General features: G+C 40.1%; 1 protein-coding gene across 1 annotated transcript in view; it reads right to left on the bottom strand.

Moving 5' to 3' along the window:
* The window catches only part of TAF1A (TATA-box binding protein associated factor, RNA polymerase I subunit A), a 37,112-nt gene extending 20,953 nt beyond the window's left edge, over positions 1-16,159 (bottom strand). The window contains exons 1-3 of the mRNA XM_021698426.1: positions 16,039-16,159; positions 11,614-11,783; positions 818-931 (exon numbers count right to left, since the gene is read on the bottom strand). Of these exons, the coding sequence (XP_021554101.1) occupies positions 818-931; positions 11,614-11,783; positions 16,039-16,159 (405 nt within the window). The remainder of the gene's footprint in view (positions 1-817; positions 932-11,613; positions 11,784-16,038) is intronic.
* Positions 16,160-17,406: the final 1,247 nt, after the last annotated feature.

The following is a 17,406-nucleotide window of genomic DNA, read 5'->3' as shown; positions in this document are numbered from 1 at the left end:
ATGTTAAGTGAAATAAGTCAGAGAAAGACAAATATTGTATGATCTCACCACTTACCTGTGGAATCTAAAACCATCAAACAGAGAGAGTAGAATGGTGGCTGAGGGGTGGAGGAAATGGGGATGTAGGTCAAAGGGCACAAACTTTCAGTGAGAAGATGAGTAAGTTCCAGGGATCCGATGTACAGGATGGTAACCATAATCAGTAACACTGGATTGGATACTTGAAAGTTGCTATGAGAGCAGAGCTTTAATGTTCTCACCATAGCAACAACAACAAAGCGGTACTACTATGTGAGGTGAAGGATGTGTTAACTAACCTTATGTGGTAAACATTTCACAATATATACATGGATCAAATCATCACACTGTATGCCTTAAACTCACACAATGTTATATGTTGATTATTATCTTAATAAGGCTGGGGAAAAAACCCATTTTCACATATTCAAATTCCCAATTTGTTTTAGCTCTTTCGTTTTTCCCCAAAAGCACCAATTCCTAGAGAATGACTTAAGCAAAAATGTTAGAATTTGGCCCATCATCATCAAGAAGCACAAGGGCCATCACTCGAGGACAGGTTTTGGCAGCCAGAAATATACAAAGAGAGGGTATTTTGTCTCAGAGAACAAGGGAGGTAGCAGGAAATGGAGAAGCAAATGGTTTTCACAACACAACTTCCTTTCAGCCTCTTTTATCTATCCAGGTGTCCCACCCTTTTCCATACCTTTTACGTTATTACCTACCTTATTACTGAGACAAACAATTTCTTTAAAAAATGAACACTGCAAATGTAAATTCACAAAACCTGCATTCTCACCTTTAAGTAATTCATGACACCAATATTTTTCATCCTGTCAGCAAAGGTATTGAAAGTCTCCACATTGCTTTTGGGATGATAAAACAGAATTTCACTTCCGAGCTTCCAAATAATCTGTCAAAACAGAAATTACTAATAAAAATGTAAAACCCTGGGGCGCCTGGGTGGCTCAGTTGTTAAGCATCTGCCTTCGGCTCAGGTCATGATCCCAGGGTCCTGGGATTGAGCCCCGCATCGGGCTCCCTGCTCAGCAGGAAGCCTGCTTCTCCCTCTCCCGCTCCCCCTGCTTGTGTTCCCTCTCTCGCTGTGTCTCTCTCTGTCAAATAAATAAATAAGATCTTTAAAAAAAAAAAAAGTAAAACCCTTGCCTTAAGGAATTTCTAAGAATACTATTTTTTTTCTTACAACCTGTAATTCATTTTCCTAGATACCACTACTGTCAACATTTTGTGTTTCTCATTTCACCCAGTAAAACTAAATATTACATCATATGCGATAAAGTTTTTTCCATCCATTAAATGAAAATACCAGATGGCTGTACTAATGCCATGTTAAAGTTTGTAGTACAAAGAAGGTAGGAAGTTAAGATCCGTATTGAAGATAGAATTTTTAATTAGTATATGGGCAAATATATTAAAGTCAGAAAACGTGGTTTCTATTAACACTGGCTTCTTCACTGTTCTTATCTAATCTTTATTATCCACAAAATGACAGCAATGGACTAGATGCTTCCTGAGATCCATCAAGCTCGATTACTCTTGACTATATTTAATCTGTATTTAGAACTCCAACTTAAAATTTGTTTTCAACTATAGTCAAATTTTAATATATTTTCTCCCCAGAGCACCGAACTTTGGTGACAGAACTTGGAGCCTTTCTTTTTCATGGGACTGAACCTATTTCTCTCACCCCAATTTAAAGTATTTCATTTTTTTAAAGATTTTATTTATTTATTTGACAGAGAGAGAGAAAATGAGAGAGCACAAGCAGGGGGAGGGGCAGAGGCAGAGGGAGAAGCAGGCTCCCTGCTGAGCAGGGAGCCCGATGCGGAGCTCATCTCAAGACCCTGGGATCATGACCTGAGCTGAAGGCAGATGCTTAACCAACTGAGCCACCAAGGTGTCCCAAGAATCTATATTTTCAAAAAGCCATAGCTAATTCAAAAAGAGGCAGACAGGGGCGCCTGGGTGGCTCAGTTGGTTAAGTGGCTGACTTCGGCTCAGGTCGTGGTGTTGGGGTCCTGGGATGGAGCCCCCTGTCGGACTCCGCACTCAGCGGGGAGTCAGCTTCTCCCTCTCCCTCTGCCCCGACCCCCATTTGTGCTCTCTCCCTCTTTCTCTTTCTCAAATAAATAAATAAAATCTTTAAATAAAAGGCAGACAAGTGTCTGAAAACCAATGATTCAAATCCTTCATTTTACAAATTTTGAACAGAAAGAACATATAACGTGTCTAGTGTTTTATAGATGCACATATCTTTGTCCATAAACTAAATTTTCAACCAATAGTTAAATATTCTTCACTCAGATTTTTTTTTTCTGGGCTCTACTAAATATCAAATAGTACAATGCTTATTCATGTGAAGTTATTTATGGATAAACTGTATTTTACTGAACAAATATAAAAGTATATGCCAGGCCCTGTTCTAGATCCCTCCCCTCATGAAATTTACATTCTATTATAGAGAGACAGACAATAACCAAGAAACAAAATAATTAAATTGCAAGTATCATGGGAAAAGAATGGACCAGGCGAAGGGGATCAGGAGTGACAGCTGGAAAGCGAAGGGGGGTGGTATGGAGTTGCAATTTTAAACAGTCACCGTAGGCCTCAATGAAAATGAGACTTAGTGGATAACCACAGTGATATCTGAAGAAAGATCTTTCCAAGTAAGGCAAAGGCTATCAAGCAAAAGTACATATGGCCCATTCAAGCAAGAACAAAGAGCTAGTGAGGTTGGAGGAAAAAACCCAAACAAGTATCTGAGTAATAGAAAATGAGGTTAGAGAGGTCAAAGGGGGAAAGGGAGTGAGCAGACCGTACAGAACTTGCAGGCAATCATAAGGATGTTGGCTATTACTCTGAGTGAAATGGGAAGTCATTACAGCTTTCAGCACAGAAGTGACATGATCTGACTTCTGTTTTAAAAGGATCATGCTGCATCCTTAGTCACTGGGGAAATACAAATCAAAACCACAATGAGATACCACTCCATAACCACTAGGACAGCTACAATCAGAAAGACAGACAATAAAAAAAGTGGACAAGGATGTGGAAAAATCGGAACCCTCACAGATTGCTGGTAGGAATGTAATAGGGTGCAGCCACTTTGGAAAACAATCTGGTAGTTCCTTAAGAGGTTAAATACAGTTACCCAGCCCTCCACTCCTAGGTACATACCCAAGAGAAATTTCAACAAATATCCCTAACAAAAACACGTACATGAATGTTCATAGCAGCATTATTCATAATAACCAGAAAGGGCAAACAACCCAATGTGCAACAACTGAGGTAGTGATACATAAAATGTGATGAAATATTACTTTGCAATAAAAAGGAATGAAGTACTCGGGCACCTGGGTGGCTCAGTCAGTTGAGCCTCCTACCCCTGGTTTCTGCTCAGGTCATGACCTCAGGGTCATGAAGTTGAGCCATGCACTGGGCTCTGTGCTCAGTACGGAGTCTGCTTGTCTCTCTTCTTTCCCCCTTTGCCCCTCCCCCTTGCGCACACATGTGCTCTCTCGCGCTCTCAGAAATAAATTAAAAAAAAAAAAAGGAATGAAGTACTAATACATACTGCAATAAGGCTATAAACTTGAAAACATTATGTGTGGAGGAAAGAAGTCATGCACAAAGGCCATATATGGTAAAATTCACTTATATGGAATATCCATAATAGAAAGTAGATTAGTGGTTGCCAGGGGCTGGGGAGTGGGGTGAGAAGGGGCGGAACAGCAAGTGACTTTAAGTGGGCACAAGGCTGTTTTGGGGGCGGGGGAGCAAAAATGTTTGAAATTTAGATTGTGGTAATGGCTGCACATCTCTGTGCATATGTGCAAAAATACTGAATTGTACAATTTAAATATGTGAACTGTATGGTGTGTTAATTATAAAACTATTTTTTTAAAGGATCACCCTGGTCACTATGTTGAAAAGAGACTAGGGTTGCAGGAGGGCAAACAGTCATCTAAGTGAGGGGACAGTGGCTTGGATCAACATGCAGCAATGCAGGTGGTAAGAGGTATTCAGACTGAATTTTTTTTTTTTAAGATTTATTTGAGAAAGAGAGTGAGAGAGAGAGTGTGTGCAGGGGTGGGGGGGGGGGGCAGAGGGAAAGGGACAAGCCAAGAGGGAGCCCAACATGTGGCTCAATCCCAGATCCCCAGGATCATGACGTGAGCTGAAGTCAGATGCTTAACTGACCAAACCAGCCAGGCGCCCCTCAGACTGATTTTCAAATGTAGAGCTAAAAGGAATTTTTCATGACACGGGTTATGAAAGAAACAGAACTTCAGAGTCTGGCCCCAGATTTAGATAATAAAATAACCGTCACCTCGATTATAAAGATACTAGCTGGGCTTGAAAAAAGATATTAAAGAAAGATATTAGAGAAACCCTTTCTGGAGAAATAAAAGATATTAGAGAAACCCTTTCTGGAGAAATAAAAGAACTAAAATCTAACCAAGTTGAAATCAAAAAGTCTATTAATGAGGTGCAATCAAAAATGGAGGCTCTAACTGCTAGGATAAATGAGGCAGAAGAGAGAATTCGTGATATAGAAGACCAAATGATGGAAAATAAAGAAGCTGACAAAAAGAGAGATAAACAACTACTGGATCATGAGGGCAGAATTCGAGAGATAAGTGATACCATAAGACGAAACAATATTAGAATAATTGGGATCCCAGAAGAAGAAGGAAGAGAGAGAGGGGCAGAAGGTATATTGGAGCAAACTATAGCAGAGAACTTCCCTAATTTGGGGAAGGAAACAGGCATCAAAATCCAGGAGGCACAGAGAACCCCTCTCAAAATCAATAAAAATAGGTCAACACCCCGACATCTAATAGTAAAACTTATGAGTCTCAGAGACAAAAGAGAAAATCCTGAAAGCAGCTCAGCAGAAGAGATCTGTAACCTGAAATGGGAGAAACATTAGATTGGCAACAGACCTATCCACAGAGACCTGGCAGGCCAGAAAGAACTGGCATGATATATTCAGGGCACTAAATGAGAAAAATATGCAGCCAAGAATACTATATCCAGCTAGGCTGTCACTGAAAATAGAAGGAGAGATAAAAACCTTCCAGAACAAACAAAAACTAAAGGAATTTGCAAACACGAAACCAGCCCTACAAGAAATATTGAAAGGGGTCCTCTAAGCAGAGAGAGAGCCTAAAAGTAACATAGACCAGAAAGGAACACAGACAATATACAGTAACAGTCACCTTACAGGCAATACAGTGGCACTAAATTCCTATCTTTCAATAGTTACCCTGAATGTAAATGGGCTAAATGCCCCAGTCAAAAGACACAGGCTATCAGATTGGATTAAAAAATAAGACCGATCGATATGCTGTCTGCAAGAGACTCATTTTAGACCCAAAGACACCCCCAGACTGAAAGTGAGGGGGTGGAAAACCATTTACCATGCTAATGGACACCAAAAGAAAGCTGGGGTGGCAATCCTTGTATCATTTTAAACCAAAGACTGTAATAAGAGATGAGGAAGGACACTATATCCTACTTAAAGGGTCTATCCAACAGGAAGATCTAACAATTGTAAGTATTTATGCCCCTAACATGGGAGCAGCCAATTATAAAAGCCAATTAATAACAAAATCAAAGAAACACAGACAACAATACAGTAACAGTGGGGGACTTTAACACCCCCTTCACTGAAATGGACAGGTCATCTAAGCAAAAGATCAATAAGGAAATAAAGACTTTAAATGACACACTGGACCAAATGGACTTCACAGATATATTCAGAACATTCCATCCCAAAGCAACAGAATACACATTCTTCTTTAGTGCCCATGGAACATTCTCCAGAATAGATCACATCCTAGCTCACAAATCAGGTCTCAACCGGTACCAAAAGACTGGGATCATTCCCTACATATTTTTGGACCACAGTGCTTTGAAACTAGAACTCAATCACAAGAGAAAAGTTGGAAAGAACTCAAATACATGGAGGCTAAAGAGCATCCTACTAAAGAATGAATGGGTCAACCAGGAAATTAAAGAAGAATTCAAAAAATTCATGGAAACCAATGAAAATGAAAACCTAACTGTTCAAAATCTTTGGGATGCAGCAAAGGCAGTCCTAAGAGGAAAGTATACAGCAATACAAGCCTTTCTCAAGAAACAAAGAAAGGTCTCAAATACACAACATAACCCTACACCCAAAGGAGTTGGAGAAAGAACAGCAAATAAAGCCTAAATCCAGCAGGAGAAGAGAAATAATAAAGATCAGAGCAGAAATCAATGAAATAGAAACCAAAAGAACAGTAGAACAGATCAACGAAACTAGGAGCTGGTTCTTTGAAAGAATTAATAAGATTGATAAACCCCTGGCCAGACTTACTAAAAAGAAAAGAGAAATGATCCAAATAAATAAAATCATGAATGAAAGAGGAGAGATCAACCAACACCAAAGAAATACAAATCATTATAAGAACATATTATGAGCAACTATATGCCAGCAAATTAGATAATCTGGAAAAAATGGATGCATTCCTAGAGATGTATCAACTACCAAAACTGAACCAGGAAGAAAGAGAAAACCTGAACAGACATATAACCACTAAGGAAATTGAAGCAGTCATCAAAAATCTCCCAACAAACAAGACCGCAGGGCCAGATGGCTTCCCAGGGGAATTCTACCAAACATTTAAAGAATTAATACCTCTTCTTCTGAAACTGTTCCAAAAACAGAAATGGAAAGAAAACTTCCCAACTCATTTTATGAGGCCACCATTCCCTTGATCCCAAAACCAAAGACCCCATCAAAAAGGAGAATTACAGACCAATATCCCTGATCAACATGGATGCAAAAATTCTCACCAAAATACTAGCCAACAGGATCCAACAGTACATTAAAAGGATTATTCACCACAACCAAGTGGGATTTATCCCTGGGCTGCAAGGTTGGTTCAACATCCGCAAATTAATCAATGTGATACATTAATAAAATAAAGAACAAGAACCATATGATTCTCTCAATAGATGCAGAAAAAGCATTTGAAAAAGTACAGCATCGTTCCTTGATTAAAACCCTTCAGAGTATAGTGATAGAGGGTACGTACCTCAATATCATAAAAGCCATCTATGAAAAACCCACAGTGAATATCATTCTCAATAGGGAAAAACTGAGAGCTGTCCCCCTAAGGTCAGGAACACAGCAGGGATGTCCACTATCACCACTGCTATTCAACATAGTATTAGAAGTCCTAGCCTCAGCAATCAGACAACAAAAAGAAATAAAAGGCATCCAAATCAGCAAAGAAGAAGTCAAACTCTCACTGTTTGCAGATGATATGATACTTCACGTGGAAAACCCAAAAGACTTCACCCCAAAACTGCTAGAACTCAAACAGGAATTCAGTCAAGTGGCAGGATATAAAATCAATGCACAGAAATAAGTGGCATTCCTATACACCAACAACAAGACACAAAAAAGAGAAATTAAGGAGTCGATCCCATTTACAACTGTACCCAAAACCATAAGATACCTAGGAATAAATCTAACCAAAGAGGCAATGCGTACTCAGGAAACTATAAAATACTCACGAAAGAAATTGAGGAAGACACAAAGAAATGGAAAAACGTTCCATGCTCATGGACTGGAAGAACAAATATTGTGAAGATGTCAATGCTACCGAGAGCAATCTACACATTCAATGCAATCCCTATCAAAATACCATCCACGTTTTTCAAAGAAATGGAACAAATAATCCTAAAATTTGTGTGGAACCAGAAAAGACCTCGAATAGCCAGAGGAATGTTGAAAAAGAAAAGCAAAGCTGGCGGCATCACAATTCCAGACTTTAAGCTCTATTACAAACCTGTAATCATCAAGACAGTATGGTACTGGCACAAAAACAAGACACAGAGATCAATGGAACAGAATAGAGAGCCCAGAAACGGACCCTCAACTCTATGGTCAACTAACCTTTGACAAAGCAGGAAAGAATGTCCAATGGAAAAAAGACAGTCTCTTCAACAAATGGTGTTGGGAAAATTGGACAGCCACATGCAGAAGAATGAAACTGGACCATTTCCTTATACCACACACAAAAATAGACTCAAAATGATTGAAAGACCTAAATGTGAGACAGGAGTCCATCAAAATCCTAAAGGAGAACACAGGCAGCAACCTCTTCGACCTCAGCCGCAGCAACTTCTTCCTAGAAACATCGCCAAAGGCAAGGGAAGCAAGGGCAAAAATGAACTACTGGGATTTCATTGAGATAAGAAGCTTTTGCACAGCAAAAGAAACAGTCAACAAAACCAAAAGAAAACTGACAGAATGGGAGAAGATATTTGCAAATGACATATCAGATAAAGGGCTAGTATCCAAAATCTATAAAGAACTTATCAAACTCAACACCCAAAGAACAAATGATCCAATCAAGAAATGGGCAGAAGACATGAACAGACATTTTTCCAAAGAAGACAGACACATGAAAAAGTGCTCAAAATCTCTCGGCATCAGGGAAATACAAATCAAAACTGCAATGAGATACCACCTCACACCAGTCAGAATGGCTAAAATTAACAAGTCAGGAAATGACAGATGTTGGTGGGGATGTGAAGAAAGGGGAACCCTCCTACACTGTTGGTGGGAATGCAAGCTGGTGCAGCCACTCTGGAAAACAGTATGGAGGTTCCTCAAAAAGTTGAAAATAGAGCTACCATATGACCCCACAATTGCACTACTGGGTATTTACCCCAAAGATACAAATGTAGGGATCTGAAGGGGTACATGCACCCCAATGTTTATAGCAGCAGTGTCCACAAAAGCCAAACTATGGAAAGAGCCAAGATGTCCATCGACAGATGAATGGATAAAGAAGATGTGGTATATATACAAAATGGAATATTATGCAGCCATCAAAAAGAATGAAATCTTGCCATTTGCAATGACGTGGATGGAACTGGAGGGTATTATGTTGAGCAAAATAAGTCAATCAGACAAAGACATGTATCATATGATCTCACTGATATGAGGAATTCTTAATCTCAGGAAACAAACTGAGGGTTGCTGGAGTGGTGGGGGGTGGGAGGGATGGGGTGGCTGGGTGACAGACATTGGGGAGGGTATGTGCTATGGTGAGTGCTGTGAATTGTGTAAGACTGTTGAATCACAGACCTGTACCTCTGAAACAAATAATACATTATATGTTAAAAAAAAAAAAGAAGATAGTAAGAAGGGTAAAATGAAGGGGGGGAAATCGTAGGGGGAGACGAACCATGAGAGACTATGGACACTGAGGGTTCTAGAGGGGAGGGGAGGGGGGTGGGGGATGGGTTAGCCTGGTGATGGGTATTAAAGAGGGCACATATTGAATAGAACACTGGGTGTTATTTATTTTTTTTTTAAAGAGTTTATTTACTTATTTGACAGAGAGAGACACAGTGAGAGAGGGAACACAAACGGGGGAGTGGAAGAGGGAGAAGCAGGCTTCCCGCCGAGCAGGGAGCCCGATGCAGGGCTCGATCCCAGCACCCTGGGATCATGACCTGAGCCGAAGGCAGATGCTTAACGACTGAGCCACCCAGGCACCCCTATTTTTTTTTTTTTAAAGATTTTATTTATTCATTTGATAGAGTGAGAGAGCACAAGTAGGCAGAGTGGCAGGCAGAGGGTGAGAGAGAAGCAGGCTCTCCACTAAGCAGGGAGCCGGATGCGGGGCTCGATCCCAGGACCCCAGGATCATGACCTGAGCCAAAGGCAGCTTCCCAACTGACTGAGCCACCCAGGTGCTCAGCACTGGGTGTTATAAGCAAACAATGAATCATGGAACGCTACATCAAAAACTAATGATGTGGGGCGCCTGGGTGGCTCAGTCGGTTAAGTGACTGCCTTCGGCTCAGGTCATGATCCTGGAGTCCCGGGATCGAGTCCCGCATCGGGCTCCCTGCTCAGCGGGGGGTCTGCTTCTCCCTCTGACCCTCCTCCCTCTCATGCTCTCTGTCTCTCATTCTCTCTGTCTCAAATAAATAAATAAAATCTTTAAAAAAAAAAAAAAACTAATGATGTAATGTATGATGATTAACATAACATAATAAAATTTTTAAAAATTTTAAAAAATAAGAAATAAAATAAAAATAAAAATAAAAAAATAAAATAAATAACCGTCACCTGAGATGAAGACAATTAGGTTTGATGGTAAAGATCAGAAGATCCATTTTATTTTTTTTATTTTTTTTTTATTTTTTATTTTTTATTTTTTTAAAGATTTTATTTATTTATTTGACAGAGAGAGACACAATGAGAGAGGGAACACAAGGAGGGGGAGTGGGAGAGGGAGAAGCAGGCTTCCCGCCGAGCAGGGAGCCCGATGCGGGGCTCGATCCCAGGACCCTGGGATCATGACCTGAGCCGAAGGCAGACGCTTAACGACTGAGCCACCCAGGCACCCCTTTTTTATTTTCTTTTTAAGATTTTATTTACTTATTTGACAGAGAGAGAAAGATCACAAGAAAGACCACAAGCAGGCAGAGAGAGAGGGAGAAGCAGGCTCCCCGCTGAGCAGGGAGCCCGATGCAGGACTCGATCCCAGGACCCTGGGATCATGACCTGAGCCGAAGGCAGACCCTTAACCAACTGAGCCACCCAGGCGCCCTAGAAGATCCATTTTAGATATGTTAGTGTGAGAGGGCTGTTAGATACCCGAGCGGTGATGTGGAACAGACAGCTGGATACAGGAATGCAGATGAGAAGCGATGTCAGGGCCACAGATATACAAATGGGAATCATCCATTATAGAGACTAAATTTAAGGCCATGAAACTGAATGGGCTCATCAGGAGTGAGTTCAGATAAAGACGAGGACTAAGGACTGAGTTCTGGGGAACTGCCAAGTCAAAAGGCCAGGGAGAAGAGGAGCTTTCACAGAAGGAGACTGCGGAAGGCCAGTGAGGCGAGAGAAAACCCAGAGAGTGTAGTGTCCCGGAAGCCAGATGAAGACAGTTTATCACACAGGAGGCAGTGATCTACTGTCTCAAATCCTGCTGACAGAGCAAGTTATAGGAGCACTGAGAACTGGGCACCGTTGACCTTGACAAAGTAATTTGGAAGAAATGGTGATGCTGGCGGTCGGGGGAGCCTAACTGGAGAGGGTTTAGAGAGAACGAGTATACACACTCTTTCAAGTACTTCTGCTGAAAGCGGAAGTGGAAAACTGGGACACACCTGTGGAGGAAGTGGGGGTCAAGAGACGATTTTAAGATGGAAGAAATAACATGTTTGTAGGATAGGAAACATCCTATAGAGAGGGGAAAATAATGACATGGAAGAAAAAGGAAGAATTATTGGAAGGAAGGCAGGAAGGAAGGAAGGAATAGTGGGGACTCCAAGAGTTCAAACTATTTTGAGTTTCCTCTAAAATCCTAATAAGTAAAAAGAAGTGCGAGAAACAACGTCCCAATACAAACTCTCCACCCAAAACTACTTTTAGTAGCTTTTAGAAAATCACTTTGAGATTCTGCAAAAGCTCTTTAGGGTGGAGCTCCACAGGCAGAAAGGCTCCTCTATCTGTGATGGCCTCCAGCAGACTCGCCTGCCACTTACCTCGGGCGCAGCCTGCCTCTTGTGGCTATCCGAATCTTCCAAGATCTGGAAGTAACTGTGCATGAATTCGGCAGCCTTCTGCCATCGGTGCTTCAGCAGCGCTTCTTGGATAAAACTCAAACAAGCATTTGTTGTCTGAGCAAAATCCTTCTCCTTCTTCCCTCCAGTTGCTATAGATTAAAGAGAAGAATCTTTACCCATAGTGATCGCAATTCAAGTTTAAAAAACTGATTTCTGATAAGCACTTTTTTTTTTTAGAGTTCTTTCCCTTGTTATTTCCAGTAGTCTTTTTTCTCCACCAAAGATTTAATTTATTTATTTCACAGAGAGAAAGAGAGAGAGAGAACATGCAGGAGGAGAGAGCGTGCATAGGAGCAGGGCGCGAGGGGCAGGGGGAGAGGAAGAAGCAGGCTCCCCGCTGAGCAGGGAGCCCAAGGATGCAGGGCTCCAATGCAGGGATCAATCCCTGGACCCCAAGATCATGACCTGGGCCAAAGGCATTTGCTTAACCCACTGAGCCACTTAACCCACTGAGCCACCCAGGCACCCTGATAAGCAGAAGTTTTAAGGAGTGGAACAGGAGTTATTACTTAACCCAGCCCATCCCAATATCAAAGCTAGCTTCACTTGAAACAAACGCTTCCATGTCCAGCTCTGCGCTCAGCGGGGAGTCGGCTTGGGATTCTCTCTATCTCCCTCCTCCCCCTACCGCAGCTTACACACACTCTCTCTCTCAATAAATAAATCTTTAAAAAAAAAAAGTGTGGAAGGACCTAATAATTCTTTATAATAGATCACTATGCAGTTTCTTCATGAGTGACTCAAGAATTCAAAAACCTGATACATTGCTATAATTAAACTCTATGCGGTGTCATCTACTTACTTATATAACTAAGGTTTCTCAAAATTACATCACAATGAAAACAAAACAGAACTGAAGCTAAATCTTTTCTCATTCTGGAAATATATAACATTCCTTCACAGATGTATCAAATAAGTTGAAAAAGTGATAACCTTATTTATTTTATTAAAGAATAAAAATTTACGGGCGCCTGGGTAGCTCAGTTGGTTAAGTGACTGCCTCCGGCTCAGGTCATGATCCTGGAGTCCCTGGATCGAGTCCCGCATCGGGCTCCCTGCTTAGCAGGGAGTCTGCTTCTCCCTCTGACCCTCCCCCCTCTCATGTGCTCTCTCTCATTCTCTCTCTCAAATAAATAAAATCTTTAAAAAAAAAAGAATAAAAATTTAATTAAATTTTTATTAAATTTAAATTTTAAATTTTAATTTAATTTAATTTAATTTTAATTAAATTTTAACACAACTTTTAATACTTATGTTATTTTCATCAGCTGTGTAAAACTGTTAATTATGATGTCTCACTCCAGACAGAATTTTAATAAAGCCTTTCAGAATATTAACAAAAAAATAACAATGTAGATACAGTTTTATTGCAAAGATAAAAGTATGAAAGGAAAATAACAGTATAAAGTCTCCATCAATTAAGATCTTTTTCATAAATATTTTTAAATGGATGATGAAAGGCATATCACATTCCTATGCTATTTAGATTCCACTGGATGTATTTGTAAAAGTAATAAACTAATTTCATTTAAAAATGCCAACCTATGTTGGAATTATATCTTTTGCAACTATTAAACTTCCAATACAATTTTTAGGAAGGCATCTTAAAACCATGTAAGGCAATACATAATTAAAAAAAAAACCAACAAAAAAGGGAAAGTGAGCAAAACAAGTTTGAAGACTACTGCTCTACACTAGTCTTCTCAAAGTAAAACTAAAAAATACATACAGATCACCTGGGGATCCTGATCCTTGCTATTCAGTATGGTCCTGGAAACAAAAGCCTTTAGGATCACTGCAGATCTTATCAGGAATGCAGAATACTATGCCCACCCCCACCCCCCCACCCCCCCAGCTCTCTGAATAAGAAGATGCATTTAGCAAGATTTACAACAAGCTGCCCAGGACCAGCAGCAACACCAGGGAGGTAGTCTGGAAAACGGACGAAACACCTCTTCTCTAACACCTCATTTATTCACATAAAGGAGGACTGACCTCAGGCCAAGCTCCCACCTATCTCAAGTGTTCACCGCTCAGACTGGAAATTGGACTTTAGACTACTGTCCTTCAATCCTTGTAAAATTCCCCTTCTGTCTTCCAACTTAGCCTAGTTACCTCAGGAATATCTCTCACTTCATTCTTTTATGAGCAAAAGATCATCTTATTTGTTGCTGATACACTTTCAAAAATAATTGCCTAGGAAAAGGAATTTTGACATGGAATGAGGTAAAATAAAGAACCAGTGTCATCAACCCATCTCTAATGCCCTTGAAAGAATTTGGAAACTTGTCAGTCAACAAATATATATATTTTTTAAGATTTTACTTATTTATTTGACAGAGAGAGTGAGCGAGCACAAGCAGGGGGAGCAGCAGAGGGAGAAGCAGGCTCCCCACTGAGCAGGGAGCCCAATGCGGGGCTCCATCCCAGGACCCTGGAATCATGACCTGAGCTGAAGGCAGACACTTAACTGACTGAGCCACCCAGGCACCCTCAACAAATATTTTTTGAGCACTATTTTGAGCCAAGTACTATTTTAGGTACTCAACATACAGTTTTAATCCAGATTGGCCCCTGACTTCAAAGTTTTTATTCTAGGGGGTATACCCTTCAGAACCCTGAAAGATACCTACTAGGAAAAAAAAAAATTGCTAGGCAATTTTGTTTTCCTATTATGGTTATTTATTACTACAATGTCAATATTACCTGAAATTATTTTCTCATTGCAGACATGAAGTATTGTGGGTTTAACAGGCTACCCATAACTTATGAAACATTTGTAAGCATGTAAATTCTGGTCTTATACCTATCTGCTTTCAGACTGAACAAGCTCTCTATAGAACACTAATGACAGAAACTTGCCCAAGCATGTCTTAGCTAGCAGGAACTTTAGTTACTAGTTCCCTACAATGGGGGGAAATAGCACTCCCTCTGAAGTGCCATCCATTCAAACCATGTTTAAACCATGTGCATTCGTTAGCAAAAATAAAATGAGAGGAAAGAAACTTATTTTTGCAACACTTGCTATGCATGAGGCTCTGTGCTAGGCACTTCACATAGATTATCTCATTTTTAAAAATATATTTCAGTTATTGGAAGTATAAGCTTTGAGATCCGACAGACCTGGGTTTAACTCCTAATACCAACCCTTAGAGTTTAATTTCTTTGAAATTCATTTCCCTCATCTCTAAAACGCCCAGCACATGGATTTGAGGATTAATTTCTGAGATGATTAAATAAGATAATATTTAGACTAAAAGATAAAGAAACAGGAGCAAGTTCTAGGAGCCAAAGAATCTCAGTCAAGGGGAAAGATGGCTAGGTTAAGAGAGATGTATTTGAAGGCAGTAAGTGTCAGTTCTAATATATTCCCAGAACTACACCATCCAACATGCCCATTTACAGATAACCACTTCTTTTATATATTCTTACAGGAAATATATCCCACAGAAATTCTTGCTTATATTTATTTGCTTATATTTATATGTATATGGGGAAAATACTCTTTTTTTTGAAATCTATTACAGATCAATTCTATTAGGAATAATTTCAATGCGGGGCACCTGGGTGGCTCAGTCGGTTAAGCGTCTGCTTTCGGCTCGGGTCATGATCCCAGCATCCTGGGATTGAGCCCCGCATCGCGCTCTGTGCTCAGCAGAGAGCCTGCTTCTCCCTCTCCCTCTGCCTGCCTGTCTGCCTACTTGTGCTCTCTCTCTCCCTCTGTCAGATAAATAAATAAAATCTTAAAAAAAAAAAAAAGGAATAATTTCAATGCAATTCAATATAAATAACTTTTGTTTTTTAAGATTTTACTTATTTATTTGTCAGAGAGAGAGCAAGAGAGAGCACAAACAGGGGGAGCAGCAAGCAGAGGGAGAAGCAGGCTTCCTGCTGAGCAAGGAGCCCTATGAGGGACTCAATCCCAGGACCCTGGGATCATGACCTGAGCCGAAGGCAGACGCTTAACTGACTGCACCACCCAGGCACCCTCAACAGAAACTTCTTAAAAACACTTCCTACATATGTACTCCTCAATGGCCACATTTTCTTCACCTATGTATCCCCAATATTTAGCCAATGCTAGGCATATAAGTGCCTAGTAAGTATTGCTAGAGGAAAAAAGAAGTGTTATCTACCACAATACAGACTGTTATTAGTTCAAATGAAAAGTAGCAAAAAAGATGTATTCTTTTTATGATTTTTTTGCTTACAGCCTCAAAAACCCTCATATAGTCCCATTTTGAAAACTGAATAAATCAGCTTGGTTATTCACTCTGTATCCATACTGAATCCTATCATCTCCTTGCATTAAAGTTAAAATGGCTGGGTCATTATTTTACTTACCCACAGTCCCTATATACTTTTGGAGCCAAGGAAAAGACATTCCTGTACCAGAGAATACACATGATTCCTCCTGGTCATCCTCTGTCTTGGACCTTATCAATTCTTCACTGAAATCACTCATACCTGCTTCAAACTGAGAGTATCAGTTACTTTCTGTACATCTTATCTCACAGTCTTCTTAGTTATACAGAAAAACTGCCATCTTTTTATCTAGTAAATAACATCCAATCATCAAAATCAATTCTATTAGGTAGCTCCTTTAAAGTAAGAAATAAAATTATGTCAGCAGCAGCCAAAATAAATGATCCATTCAAAAAATTTTTTTAATCTTTACTCCTAAGTTACAATAACATACAAAGATAGATAAGATAATGCTCCTTAAAAAGAAAACACAACTCAAGTCTAGAGGAAGAAACAGCAAAATGACACATAATAATAAAGCAATACAAGCACAATAATAGGAGCAATACTAAATATATATTGGTCCCTTTCTATACACCAAGCATATAAATTATCTCATTTAATCTTTATAAAAATCCTGAGGAAAGTACTATTATTTTCTTCCATTTTCATGTTGAAAAAACTGAGGAACTTAATTAAATTATATAACCTGACGCAACGTCATAAGAAAGGTGAAGACAATATTCTAGGAACTAGAACATCAAACTACTCGGCATGAATAGAGTCTTGGGTCTGCGTGGAGTAGGGGGTCGGAAGACAGAACTGATGACGGGAAAAGAATCTAGAAAGAGAGCCATATACCCAGATAAGTGTGGACTTAATCCTCAAGATGCTCAGGGCCCTTGTCCCTCTTTCCCCATATCCAGTCAATCATTAGGTCCTGCTGATAGTACCTGCTGGAATTTCTCCAATTTTCCCTGTTCTCCGCAGTCCTACACCACTACCCTAGTTCAGGACATCTTCAAACTGTCTCCATCACTGAATTAGCTTTCCAACTAGTTAACCCGCCTCAAATTCTGCTATTCCAAGCCAGAGTACACCTTTTAAAATCAAATGCTGTGGTTTAGGAGCATGGGTTTGAAGTTAACACCTAAATCTGCATCCGACGCACAATTTAAAGAGCCCTTATAGAAGAAGCTCTCCCTTCCCAAATTCTCAAAAACTAAGTCGGTGCTATGCAGTTGCCACGGTAACCACCATAGCTTCCCACCCCGTCCGCCTCTTTCCCAGAAATAAAGGTTTCAGAACATCAGGAGAAATTATCAGCAGAACATGGGTGAATCCTAGCACAGCCCTTCAAGTTCTACTTCGAACGCTGGCAATGACTGATGAACAGGAGAAGCGGCACTTACCTACCCAACACCCAAACTTTCTGCGACTCTAAACGCAGCCTCCCGACTGGGGAAC

The sequence above is a fragment of the Neomonachus schauinslandi genome, chromosome 6, assembly GCF_002201575.2.
Source record: "Neomonachus schauinslandi chromosome 6, ASM220157v2, whole genome shotgun sequence".
NCBI classification, from domain to species: Eukaryota; Metazoa; Chordata; class Mammalia; order Carnivora; family Phocidae; genus Neomonachus; species Neomonachus schauinslandi.
This window is presented reverse-complemented; position numbering and strand designations above follow the sequence as displayed.